The sequence below is a fragment of the Panthera onca genome, chromosome B3 (genome assembly GCF_046562875.1).
Source record: "Panthera onca isolate mPanOnc1 chromosome B3, mPanOnc1 haplotype 2, whole genome shotgun sequence".
In the NCBI taxonomy this organism is placed as follows: Eukaryota; Metazoa; Chordata; class Mammalia; order Carnivora; family Felidae; genus Panthera; species Panthera onca.
The window spans coordinates 33200806-33213613 of record NC_138344.1 but is presented as its reverse complement, the minus strand read 5'-3'; the positions used below and the strand labels follow the sequence as shown (position 1 = coordinate 33213613).

Here is a 12808-nt window from a genome sequence, read left to right as displayed (position 1 = left end):
CAACACAGCCTACCGGCAGCGGGTTTGCAAATTCTGGCGTAAACAAGAGGGGGAGCCTGATGAGGCGAATACCTCAGTTGGACAGTGACAGCTAAGAAAGGAGATTTTTATGAATGTCTAGAACAGGGCTCTCTGCCCTAGTGTTTGGGGACCGGAATTCCCGGAAGGCTTGAAATAAACGCAAAGTGGCGTCGGTACTGGGCAGGGCTAGGCGCCGGGAGGACTGCGCGGCCTTCCCAGCTGTGTCCGGCAGTTCCAGCCAGCGAGGCCCCGGGTTTCTCCAGCAGTTTCCAAGACAACGGCGTGGGAGTGGTGATGGGGTTGCCCCGGATAAAGAGAACGGCCTAGGCATTCCTTCACCGGGTCCATCACCGCCACTTCAGTGGAGCGAGACCCAACCCTTTCCAGGTTCCCCGAAAACCCTCTCAAACGAGACGTTCAGCCCCCCGATCTATTTCCTTCCCCGCTCAGGCCCCTCCTACCATTTCCGTTTGCCTGGTTGTCTGGGAGACGGCCAATTTCCGGCCGGGAAGTGGTGGGCGGAGCCAAGATGGCTGAGGAGAGACTCGCGACGGTGAGCGTAGAGATTCTCCTTAGGGTCCCGGCCGCTAGGCGGGGCAGGGCCGGGCCGGGCGGAGCAGAGTGGCGTGTTAGGCTTGCGGGCGACCCGTGTCCCACGCAGCTGCCCCTGGGGAAGTGCGGAGCCGGCTCTGGAGCTGCTCGGGGTGCGCGGGGCGATACGGACTCCCTCAAGGGAGCTGGTCCGCCTGGGGCAAGGCTGAATTCTTTGCAGTGCTGGGCCTGGGCTAGGACTGTAGTCCTTCTTGGGGTGCGCCGGACGGAGAAGGGAGATATTCATCAGAAATGGCTCTTTTGCTAGTCCCATCTTCTCTGTCTCACGAGGTTTGGGAAGGAAGCACTACCATTTGTGCAGAGACAATTGTGTTAATCCCTTGGATTAGGGATTGAATGTGACCAAGCTTCGAAGCTTTCGGCGTCACTGCCTTCTGCCGGTGGGTCGGGACCATGTTTTCTCTGTTGTGATTAAGTTTAGGAATAGTGCTGTTTGGGGATTCAGCTGAGGCTTGAGTTAAGGCATTGATTAAACTCCGCAGAGCTGCTCTTACAAAGTAACCCAGATGAATGCGGGATCACCCAGTGGTAGTTGTTTGTGAGGTGTATATATTTATAATTGGATCTGATTTCTGTAAAGTTAGCGTGAAACCTTGTCTACTTTGTTTTAGCGTTGGGTTTCAAAGCATGGTCCTCGCATTTGTTAGAATGACTTTATTTATTTATTTTGGAATTTACTGCCCTTTGAAAAACGCCCTGGGAGACATGGGAGACAAAACGTGGGAGACAAACACAGCAGGTTTTGGCTGACTGTTTTACGATTTGGTTTTGGCTTTTGAGGAGCAAGACCAATGTTGTCTGTCAGGGGGACTTGTTTTCTGTTCTCATTTCTAGAGAAGTCAAATTATTTTTAGTGTAATCGTACAACTCAGTACAGAGAAGGAGGCCCAAGGCAAAGACTTTTGTTAAGCCTCAAGTTAAAAAGAAAAAAAAATTCAATAGCATGATAGGTGTTACTAGGTTTTAGATATTAGAAACATCAAAGGAAATACGTCACCTACATAATCTTAAATGTAAGGTGTAATGGTAGCACGACACTGCTACAAATAGAGTTTATTCTCCAGTGTTCGTTGCAGGCAGAGAGATTGGTGTTCATAAACAGAATATGAACTTGATTTCTGTGATTTTAGAATTTAGAATTTTAGAGTCTATTAGTGTTTTAAAGAGAATGGCTGTTTCAACATGACTGTAGCACTTGAGCCTGAAGTTAACTGATTATTTTCATTATTGTCAAGTTTATTGCTAGCAGTGTCATATTTGTACTAATTTCATCTTTTCATGTTACCACTGCATGGAAATTTGAATTTCTGGCCTTTTTGGAAGTGATCTGATATGCTATAATAAAATTAAAAGGGCCCAACAGTCTCATTCACTCAGTCAACAGACCTGTAACCCATTGAAATAAAAGCAAAACATAAGCATAAACTATAAGGGTATTCATTGCAGTATTGTTTACAGTGGCAAAATACTGAAAATAAGGTGAATGCCCATAAATAGGGTAATAGATGACTTCTGATACTTCCATTCTGAGGAATATACGTTTTTAAAGTTTATTTATTTTGAGAGAGCGTGAGTGTGCAAGTGGGGGAGGGCAGAGAGAGAATCCCAAGCAGGCTCTGCACCATCAGCGAGGAGCCCAACGTGGGGCTCCATCTCAGGAACAGTGAGATAATGACCTAAGTTGAAACCAGGAGTCCAAGGCTTAACCGACTGAGCCACCCAGCCCCCTGAGGAGTATTATGCAGGCATTAAAAAGTGTCAGAACCATACGGGTACCTGGTTGACTCAAAGGAGAGTGCAGCTCTTTTGAGAGAATCCCAAGCAGGCTCTGTGCTGTCAGCTTGGAGCCTGATTAAGGGCTCAATCTCACAAATCATGAGATCTTGATCTCGGGGTCCCGAGTTTGAGTCCCATGTTGGGTGTAGAGATTACTTAAATAAATAAAACTTAAAAAAAGAACTATATATGTTGACATGGATGCTATACATTTTTCAAAAGCTAGATGCGGAGTGCAGTGTTAACAAAATTTAACTGAGTAGACTTCAAAGGTCCTCCTATTGGCTTTATTCAGTGATTCATGAATCAGGCGGCATTCATTCTAGCAGACAGGAACTCCGAAGAGCTGTACAAAATGAAAGGTTTTCATAGGTAGAAAGGAGTGGGAATAAGGAGGTTATACTAGACAAGAAGGTTGGTTATTGCAAGATCACTTTCCTTTAGGTGATGGCGGGGGGTGGGGGGGGTTGTCTATCAGGCATATTACCTCACCAGTACTGATTGGGCGATTTCTGATTGACTGGTTTAGGATTCTGTTCCTGGAAGAGGCAGAAAGAATAATTAAGTCTTGGTTTGTTGACATGGGACTTAGCGTAAACAACTCCATTTTGGGCCTTTTTTTTTTAAACAGGTGTATAGTGTGTGATCTTAATTTTGTGACACAAAGAAAAACTACATAGATCTGTAGACACAGATATATAGATGTGAGGGAGAGAAGACTGAAAGACTTAACAGAAGTTTGAACAAATGCATAAGTAAAAATCTAAGAATGCTGTTGTAAAGGCCTTGAGGCCAGGAGACATCCCACTAAAATGGAGTAAAACTAGGCCAGTGTGGGACACACACAATTTCGAATATGCTACCTAAACTACCAAAGATTATTACTAGTTCCTTAGGAAAACTGGGGACTGGCATTTGTATTTTATTTAAGATTAGGGGCGCCTCGGTGGCTCAGTCAGTTGAGCCTCCAACTCTTGATTTCTGCTCGGGTCATGATCTCACTGTTAGTGGGATTGAGCACTGACAGCACAGAGCCTGCTTGGGATTCTCTCCCTCTCTCTGTCCCTCCCCTACTTGCACGTGCATGCTCTCTCTCAAAAGAAATAAATAAACTTTAAAACAAAACAAAAAGTAAAAATAGCTTTGTTGAAAAAAAATAAAAACAGCTTTGTTGAGGTATAATACACATACCATAAAATCTACCCATTTTAAGTGTACAGTTTGATCAGTTTTGGTAAATTTATATACTTGTACAACTGTCACCACAATCCACTGACCTCCATCACTCCAAAAAATTCCCTTGTGTCCATTTGCAACCACTTTCTACTCTTCACCCCAGCTGACCGCTGATCTGCTTTCTGTCTCCAGCGTTTTGCCTTTTCTGCAATTTCATGTAATCACACACTATGTAGTCTTAATGTATCTGAGTTTCACTTAGCATGTTTTTTTTTTTTTTTAAGTTTATTTATTTTTGGAAGAGAACACAAGCAGGGGAGGGGCAGAGAGAGAGAGGGAGACACAGAATTTGAAGCAGGCTCCAGGCTCTGAGCTGTCTGCCCAGAGCCTGATGTGGGGCTCGAACTCATGAGTTGTGAGATCATGACCTGAGCTGAAGTCGGATGCTTAACTGACTGAACCACCTAGTACGCCCCCACTTAGCGTGCTTTTGAGGCTCATTTATATTGTACATTGCAATTGTACATTGTATATTGGACGTCTTCAACTTCATTACTTGTGGGAAACTCGCAGGTGGTTATAACAATTTATGCTTCTACCATCAGTTCCTGTTGCTTACATCCTTGATATTGTTATAGCTTTAAATTCTGTCAGTATAGTGGATATGAAATTAAATCTTAATGTAATTTTATTTTATTTTTTATTTTATTTAAAGGATTTATTTATTTATTAAAAATTTTTTTTTTTAACGTTTATTTATTTTTGAGACAGAGAGAGACAGAGCATGAATGGGGGAGGGTCAGAGAGAGGGAGACACAGAATCTGAAACGGGCTCCAGGCTCTGAGCTGTCAGCACAGAGCCCGACGTGGGGCTCAAACTCAGGGACCGCGAGATCATGACCTGAGCCGAAGTCAGCTGCTTAACTGACTGAGCCACCCAGGCCCCCCTATTTATTTATTTTAATGTTTGTTTATTTTTGAGAGAGAGGGAGAGCGTGAGTGGGAGAGGGGCAGAGAGAGAGAGAGAGAGAGAGAGAATCCGAAGTAGGCCCTGCATGACAGCAGAGAGCCCAATGTGGGGCTCAAACTCACAAACTGTAAGATCATGACCTGAGCCAAAGTCAGATGCTTAGCTGACTGAGCCACACAGGTGCCTCGTAATGTGATTTTAACTGACATTTACCGGATTGTTAACGAGGTGGAGCATCATTGGTTGTCTCTTTTCCTTTTCTCTGCAGTGCCTCTTTCAAATGTTTTACTTGTTTTTCTACTTCACTGTTTTTCTCATTTTTTTTTTTTACTCTTTTATTTATGTATTTATTTTTGGTAGTTATTTGTAGTTTCTGGCTGTTAATCCTTTGTCATTTATTTTATTTTTTTTTTGGTTTTGTATTGCATATATCTTCTCTTAGTTTTCTATTATCACTTCCTTTTTGAAACAGGATTTCTTAATTTTAATGTAGTGAATATTTAGATCTTTTCTCAATTGGGTTGTGCTTTTATATCTTATTGAAGTAATCCTTCCCTATCCTATAGTTTTTTTCTAGAGGTTTTTTCCTAAAGGTTTTTAAATTTGCCTTGTCCATTTTAAGTTTGTTTGTTTTAATTTATTTTGAGAGAGAGCACAAGCCGGAGAGGGGCAGAGAGAAGAAGAGACAGAATCTCAAGTAGGCTCCACACCATCAGTGCAGAGCCCGATGTGGGGATTGATCTCACAAATCATGAGATCATGAACTGAGCCGAGATCAAGAGTCAAATGCTTAACCAACACTGCAATACCTAGGCACCCCTTGCCTTGTCCATTTTAGTCTTCCATCTATTTTAATTCATTTTCATTTTCCTGCGAATTCTTTTCCTCTTTTCTGGGTGTGTGGGGGGGGGGGAGGAGATGAACAGAGGAAGACAGAGAATCCCAAGCAGGCTCCACACCCAGTGTGGAGTCCAAAGGGGGGCTCTATCTCACAACCACGAGATCATGACCTGAGCCAAAGTCAAGAGTCGGACACTTAACTAACTGAACCACCCAGGCACCCCTAGAACTTTTTCTCTTGAAGTCTGTTTTGTTTAATGTTAATATTGCTACTTTAGCTTTATTTTCGTTTCTATTTTCCTAATGTATCTTTTTTACTTTTTCTTTGCCTTTATGTTTTATTTTTTAATTTTTTTTAAAGTTTATTTATTTTGAGAGAGATCAGGGGAGGGGCAGAGAGAGAGGCTCCGCACTGTCAATGTAGAGCCCGACACAGGGCTTGAAGTCACGAACTGTGAGTTGGATGCCTAACCAACAAGTGCCCCTTCTTTGCCTTTATGTTTTAGATGTGTCTTTATAGAAGTAGCATTCATCAAGATTTTAAAAAACATCCATCCTGATCATTTAACTGGAGAATTTCATTTTTTTCCTTTCATTTTCTTTTGTTTGTTTTTTTTGGCTGAGTTTCTTTTTGTCTCTCTCATTTCATTACTTGTAGGTTATATACTCTATTCTTTAGTCTTCCTTTAGTGAGTACCCATTTTTTAATACATATTTAACTGAAAGTTCAAACTCAAAACTGAATAATGTAGGGATTATCAAATGCGTTATTACCCATTGCCTTCTGCCAGTTCATGATATTGTTGTTCACAGATTATACTTTTGTTTGCTTTATTCAGTCAGTACATGTTTAGAATACTTATGTATTTTACCAATTCCTTTGCTCCTTCCACCTTTTCATTATGGGGTTATTTTCCTTTTTCCTAAAATTATAAAATTTTTTTAAATTTTGGTTTTTTTTTAAGTAATCTCTACACCCAGTATGGGGCTCAAACTTACAACCCCAAGATCAAAAGTCTCATGCTGTACCGACTGAGCCAGCCAGGCACCCCTTAAAGTTTATTTAATGAGTCTAAAACTCTCAAATTTTATTTGTCTGTAAGTTTTTATTTGCCATTGTTCTTGAGAGTTGTGTTTTTTTTTTAAGTTTATTTATTTAGTAATCTCTACACCCAACATGGGGCTCAAACTCATGACCCCGAGATCCAGAGCCACATGTTCTTCCGACTGAGCCAAACAGGAACCCCCAAAATTAGTTTTGAGGTGTAAGAGTTTAGATCTGAGTTGGCAAACTGTTTTTGTAAAGGGCCAGTAATAAATATTTTGGGCTTGTGGGCGAGGCTCTGTCACAAGTTAAAGCAACCATAGACCATATATAAACATGTATGTGTGGCTGTATTCTGATAAAATTTTGCTTATAGACACTTGAATTTGAATTTTATGTAATTTTCAGGTGTTACAAAATATTAAAAAATTTAAAAACTATTAAAAATGTAAAAAAAATTCTTAGTTTGTGGGCCATATAAAAATGGGCTGGATTTGTTTGCCCCGTGGGCCATAGTTTGCTGATCTTGTATTTAGATTAACATTCATTTTACTTAGCACCTGAAACATGGGAGTGATTTTTCTTATAATGTCTTTATGTGATATTATTTCCCATTTTTAGTTGTTGAGACATCAGCTGTCAATCTAATTGTCCTTTCTGTGTAGGTTAGCTCATGATACTTTTTTCCTTTGGTTGCTTTTAAGAACTTCTTATTATCTCTAGTGCAGGTCCTTGTGATGTATACAAGCGTGGATTTATTTTCATTCAACCTGGTCAAGATTGGTTGAGCATTCTGAATCTAAAGATTAGTATCTAACATTACTTCTGGAAATTTTCTCAGCCATTGTTTTTGCTTATATCTTACTATATCATATATAATATAGGAGGTAGATAGAAGAAAAATCCATCTGAATATTTTCTGCAAAGTTATGGTATAAGACAGTATTTATTATGTTCAATAATGTCACTTAAAAGAAAAAAAAAAACCTTCCTCCTAGAATCGGGTGCTAGGCAATTTCTGTATTGATAACTGCATAAATTTCCTTTTGTCAAAGTTACTACTATTTTGTTTTGGTTGCTAAGCTATATGACATTAAGTATAATCCTAATGTGTAGTGTCCAGAGCTTAGTACATTTATTTGTGCACATTTTATGCATTATAATTATACATTATACATTAAATATGCATTATAAATATGCATATGTGTTATTAATAGTTTGGATAGCAAAAGTTATGACTTGACATTTGTTTTTTAAACTGCGTTAAAAATTCTTTGTACCTGTATGTAGTTAATGGATTAATTGCATGATTGGAGAGCTACTGATTATGGTTATTTGAATGCTTTTTTAAGTTAGCAAGGTTTATGGTGGTGCTTTAACATAGATTTCTTTCTTTTCAGAGAACTCCGTTTCCTGCATCTGCTGAATCTCAGAAACCTCGACTGAAAAAAGGTTGGTGTGCAGTTTCACTGTGTGTGTATATTTGCACAGATTTTCTATTGATTCTTCTATATGCTTAGAGCTTTTAAAAATGAGTTTTGGGGGAAAGCAGTAATAGTCTTAACTATTCTGCCATATATAGCTTTTATTTTATGGAGTTGTTAGATATTATGGGATTGATTTTGCCTGTAAAATGTGTTAAATGGTACCTTATTATTATGTAAGTGTGTATTAATTTTCTGCGTGTGGAAAAACCACTCTCAAGTTCCCAGAGTACCTGTCAGGCCTCACATAATCTCATGTATATGTTAAATAAGTATGAGGTTTTATAAAAATTGAGTCTGTGAAGATGAAGTAAGGGTATATATACTGTAAAGAGCTGCATTTAAAAATCTGATAGAGATATGTTATATTTTATTTAGAGGAACAGAATTCCTTTATATATTAACTTACAGTCTTAGGAAGGTTTGCATCAGATTGTAGTTAACTATATTGGATATTCTCTCATGTTTAATAAACATATCTAATGCCTAACAAACTCATCAGGCATTAGAAAATACCCAATCTTTTTATTTAGCGGAAGAGACCATCTATTTTATTATTTACTCATTTGTTTATTATTTTCTAGATGAGGAAACCAAGGCTGAGTGGAAGGGACATGACTTTCCCAGGGTCATGGGTATAGTTCTTATCTGCATTATGAGTTATGGCTACCAGGCAATACATCCTTTTGCAAAAAGTGTTTTCCTTTTGTCTGCTAAGAATTTTACAGTTCATTTTACCACAATATTGTTTAGTTTACTTGGGGCATTTCTGTTCCTCTTTGAAATTATAATATAAATTGTTGGAAAATGTGATTGCCTTCAGAATTGGTTTTCAAAGAGTTTTTCAGGGATACATCTTTCATTGAAAGGGCAGTACATCTGTAGTTTAGATTATTTGTGAAATTTAGGTGTTTATTCTAATATCTAACATAGTTGCTAATTTTTTTACATCATTTCTGGACATGAGAATCATATTGCTGTGATGTCTGTCACTTTGATTAATCGCAGGGGTGATTTGGCTGGTTAGGTGGGGCTAGTAGGTATTGTGATGGTCTCTCCAGTGTTCTTTCCATGCTTCCTCCAGTGTCAAATTCTATGGTTTGACTGACTTCCAGTCCAGGAGAGCTGTAATTAGTATATACCAATCAAAAATTGGCACATAACCAATTCAGGCTAATGAGTTGATAACTATGGGGCAGAGTGTCACATTTGACAGTGCTATAGGGTCCCTTGCAATCCTTTCTCCCCATTTTCTGGTTCCTATTACTAAAGTTTAGTTTTTCCTGTTCTTGAACGCCTCATAGATGAGTACTTACTCAGTTCCAGGACCAGTGATAGGTATCTGGGATACAAAGATAGACAGGGCATAGATTCTGCCCTTAGGAATTGACAGTCTTCAGGGCATATAGAATATAAGCAAATTATTAAAAAAAAATTTTTTTAATGTTTATTTTTTTTTTTTTTGAGAGATTCAAAGCACGAGCAGGGAGGGGCTGAAAGAGACAGGGAGACACAGAATCCGAAGCAGGCTCCACCTGCTGTCAGCACCGAGCCCGATGTGGGGCTTGAACCCATGAACTGCAAGATCATGACCTGAGCCAACGTCAGACGCTTAACCGACTGAGCCACCCAGGCGCCCTGAATATAAGCAAATTATTGAAATATAGTATATGCATTCCAGTTTCTTCAACTCTTTTTATGTGAAATATCTAGAACTCTTTTGCCATTATTGCTTTTGTTCTCTGGTGAAATTCATTGGCCCCTTGGAAATATGAAGTTCAGGACTAAATAGAATATATCAGGTGTGAACAGGGCCAAGTGAAACATCTGGAAAATAAAAATCTCTTCACCTAGATCTTTTATTTCTTTTAGTCCAGCTCAAAGTCACATTGCCTTTTGGGCAACTATTTTACACATTTACAATACTACTATATTTTATAATTTCAGGAGTATCATTCATGTAGAATACAATGACTACAATATAAATGATACCTTTGGAGTTGTGCAAAGTGGTGACACAGGGACCTAAAATAATATTAAGGGTATAACCTCTTAACCTGCCCTTAATTTCCAGCTTCCACAACCCCAAATTTTATTTTGTCAATATGGTGAATTCCATCGATGAATTTTGGAATGTTGTTACCAACCTTTGAATTCCTGGGATAGACCCCACATGGTTATGATGTATTAACCTTTTTATGTTGCTGGATTCAACTTGCTAGTTTTTGTTACGAGGTTTTACATTTGGGGGTGCCTGGGTGGCTCAGTCAGTTAAGTGTCCGACTTCAGCTCAGGTCATGATCTCAGTTTTTGAGTTCAAGCTCTGCGTCAGGCTTTGTGTTGACAGCTTGGAGCCTGGAGCCTGCTTTGGATTCTGTGCCTCCCTCTCTCAACCCCTCCTCCACTTGCACTCTGTCTGTCTGTCTCTCTCTCTCAAAAGCAAATAAATATTTAAAAAATTTTTACAAAAAAAAAAAAAGAAAAGAATTTTTACTTTTGTTCATGAGGATGTTGATCTATAGGTTTTTGTTTTGTTTTGTTTTTTGGTATCAGGGTTGTGCTGGTCTCAAAACAAGTTGGGACTCTTCCCTCTTCTATTTCCTGGAGATTTTGTATAGAATTGGTGTTACGTCTTTCTTAAATGTTTGCTAGATTGTGACAGTGAAGTAATCTAGGTCTGGGTTTTTCTTTGTTGGAAGATTTTTAACTACAAACTCAATTTCTTTAACAGATCTTGGCTATTCAGGCTATACATACTTCTTTAGGGAGAGTTTTAGGTATTGTTTTTCTTTCAAAGAAATTTATCCATTTCATCTCAGTTATCAAATTTATTGGCATAAAAGTCATAATACTTCTATAGTTTCCTTTTAATGTCTGTAGAATATGTAGTGATACTCCCTCTGTTCCTGATTTTGCTGATTTATGTCTATCATTTTTTTCTTGTTCAGTTTGGCTAGAAATTTATCTACTTTATTGATTTTTTCAATATCTTTTTTTCTTGATCAGGTTGACTAGAAACTTATCCATTTTATTATCTTTTCAAAAAACCAGATTTTGATTGTATTTTCTCTTCTCTATTACTTTTCTGTTTCAATTTTGTTGATTTCTGCTCTTATCTAATACTGTGTTTAATTTGAAGTTTCTTGTTTCTTTTTGCAGTTTCTTAAGGTAGAAACTTAGATCATCCATTTGAGATTTTTCTTCTTTTCTGTTAGAAGCATTTAGTACTTTACATTTCCCTCTAAGCAGTGTTTAACTGGTTCATACACATTTCAAATGTTATATTTTAACTTTTATACAATTCTAAATATTTTCAGATTTTCTTTGTGTTCTCCTTTCCCATGCACAATTAAGAAAGGTATTGATTAATTTCCATATATTTGAGGATTTTTCCAGATTTTTTTTTCTTACTGGTTTCTAGTTTAATTCTAATTATGGTTAGAGACCATACTTTATATGGTTTGGTTTAAGGCCCAGAACGTGGTCTATGTTGCTGAATATTCCATGTGCCTTGAAAAGAATGTGTATTCTCTTATTGGATGGAATAGTCTAGAAATGTCAGGTCAAGTTTGATAATATTGTTCTTCTGTGTACTTATTAATATAAATATTAATATCCTTACAAAGAAGATACTGATATTCGTAATTGAAGAAAATATTGAATTATGCACCTGTAATTATGGGTTTGTCTCTTTCTAGTCCAAGACCTTTACTTTGTATATTTTGTTGAAGGTCTGTTGTTGGATGTGTATACATTTAGGATTATTAAAAATTCACTCAATTAATTCAGAAGAGTGAAGTGACTCTTTTATCATTATGTAATGTCCCTCTTTTATTCCTGATAATATTCTTTCTTTGAAGTCAACTTTGACTAATGTTTTTGAGGATAATAGAGCTTGTATTTAAGTATAAAGTTCTGGGACTTTTGATAAATGAAATTAGTCAAATTAGCCACCACCACCATCACAATCAAGATATAGAACAGCTAGGGGTGTCTGAGTGGCTCAGTCAGTTTAACATCCTACTCTTGATTTCAGCTCAGGTCATGATCTCATATTTTGTGGGATCAAGCCCCACATGGGGTTCTGCACTGATGGTGCAGAGCCTGCTTGGGATTCTCTCTTTCACCTCCCCTGCTTGTGCTCTCTCTAAATAAATAAACATTTGAAGAAAGAAAAGGGGAAAAAAGGTAGAGAACAGCTTAATCACCCTCAAAAATTCACCTTGACTTTGTAGTAAAGAATGTGGTCTATGTTGGTGAATATTCCAACTTCTACTTCCAATTGCTAGCAGTCATTGATTGTTTTCTTCTTATAGTTCTGTCTCTTCCAGAATGTCATTTAAATTAATCATACATTATGTAACCTTTTGAATGGCTTTTTTCACCTAGTATAATGTTCTTAAGATTTATCCATGTTGTCGTGTGTCTGAATTTCTTTTATTGAGTAGTATTCAATTGTATGTTTATACTGTAGTTTATTCATCCATTTACCAATTGAAGGACTTATGAGTTTTTGGCTAATACAGATACAGCTGTGGGGAGTGGGGCGGGGGGACAGAAAAACAACCCCAAAATCAAAAAAACAAATACAGCTGCTATAAACATTTGCCTAGAGTGTTTTGTGTAAACATGTTTTTATTTCACTTATCAAGTGCTTTGGAGTGGCATTTCTGGGTAGTATTATAAGTATATGTTTAGTTTTATTAGAAATTGCCAAACTGTTTTCCAAAGTAGTTGAACCATTTTCTATTTCCTTCTACAAAGTATGAGTGTTTCTTATACATCATAAATGATTTGGGGAAATAGTCTCTCCTTTTTTATTTTCTGGAAGGGTTTCTGGAGAATGAACTAATTTCATCCTTAAACGTTTGTTGGAATGTTTCT

At 37.9% G+C, this 12808-nt stretch overlaps 1 protein-coding gene across 1 annotated transcript in view; it reads left to right on the top strand.

Annotated features, from left to right (window-relative positions):
• The first annotated feature begins 303 nt into the window (after window positions 1-303).
• BBS4 (Bardet-Biedl syndrome 4) overlaps window positions 304-12808 on the top strand; it is a 55570-nt gene continuing 43065 nt past the window's right edge. Inside the window, exons 1-2 of the mRNA XM_078448859.2 lie at window positions 304-574; window positions 7841-7892. Coding sequence (XP_078304985.1) covers window positions 551-574; window positions 7841-7892 — 76 coding nt within the window. The 5' untranslated portion in view covers window positions 304-550. The remainder of the gene's footprint in view (window positions 575-7840; window positions 7893-12808) is intronic.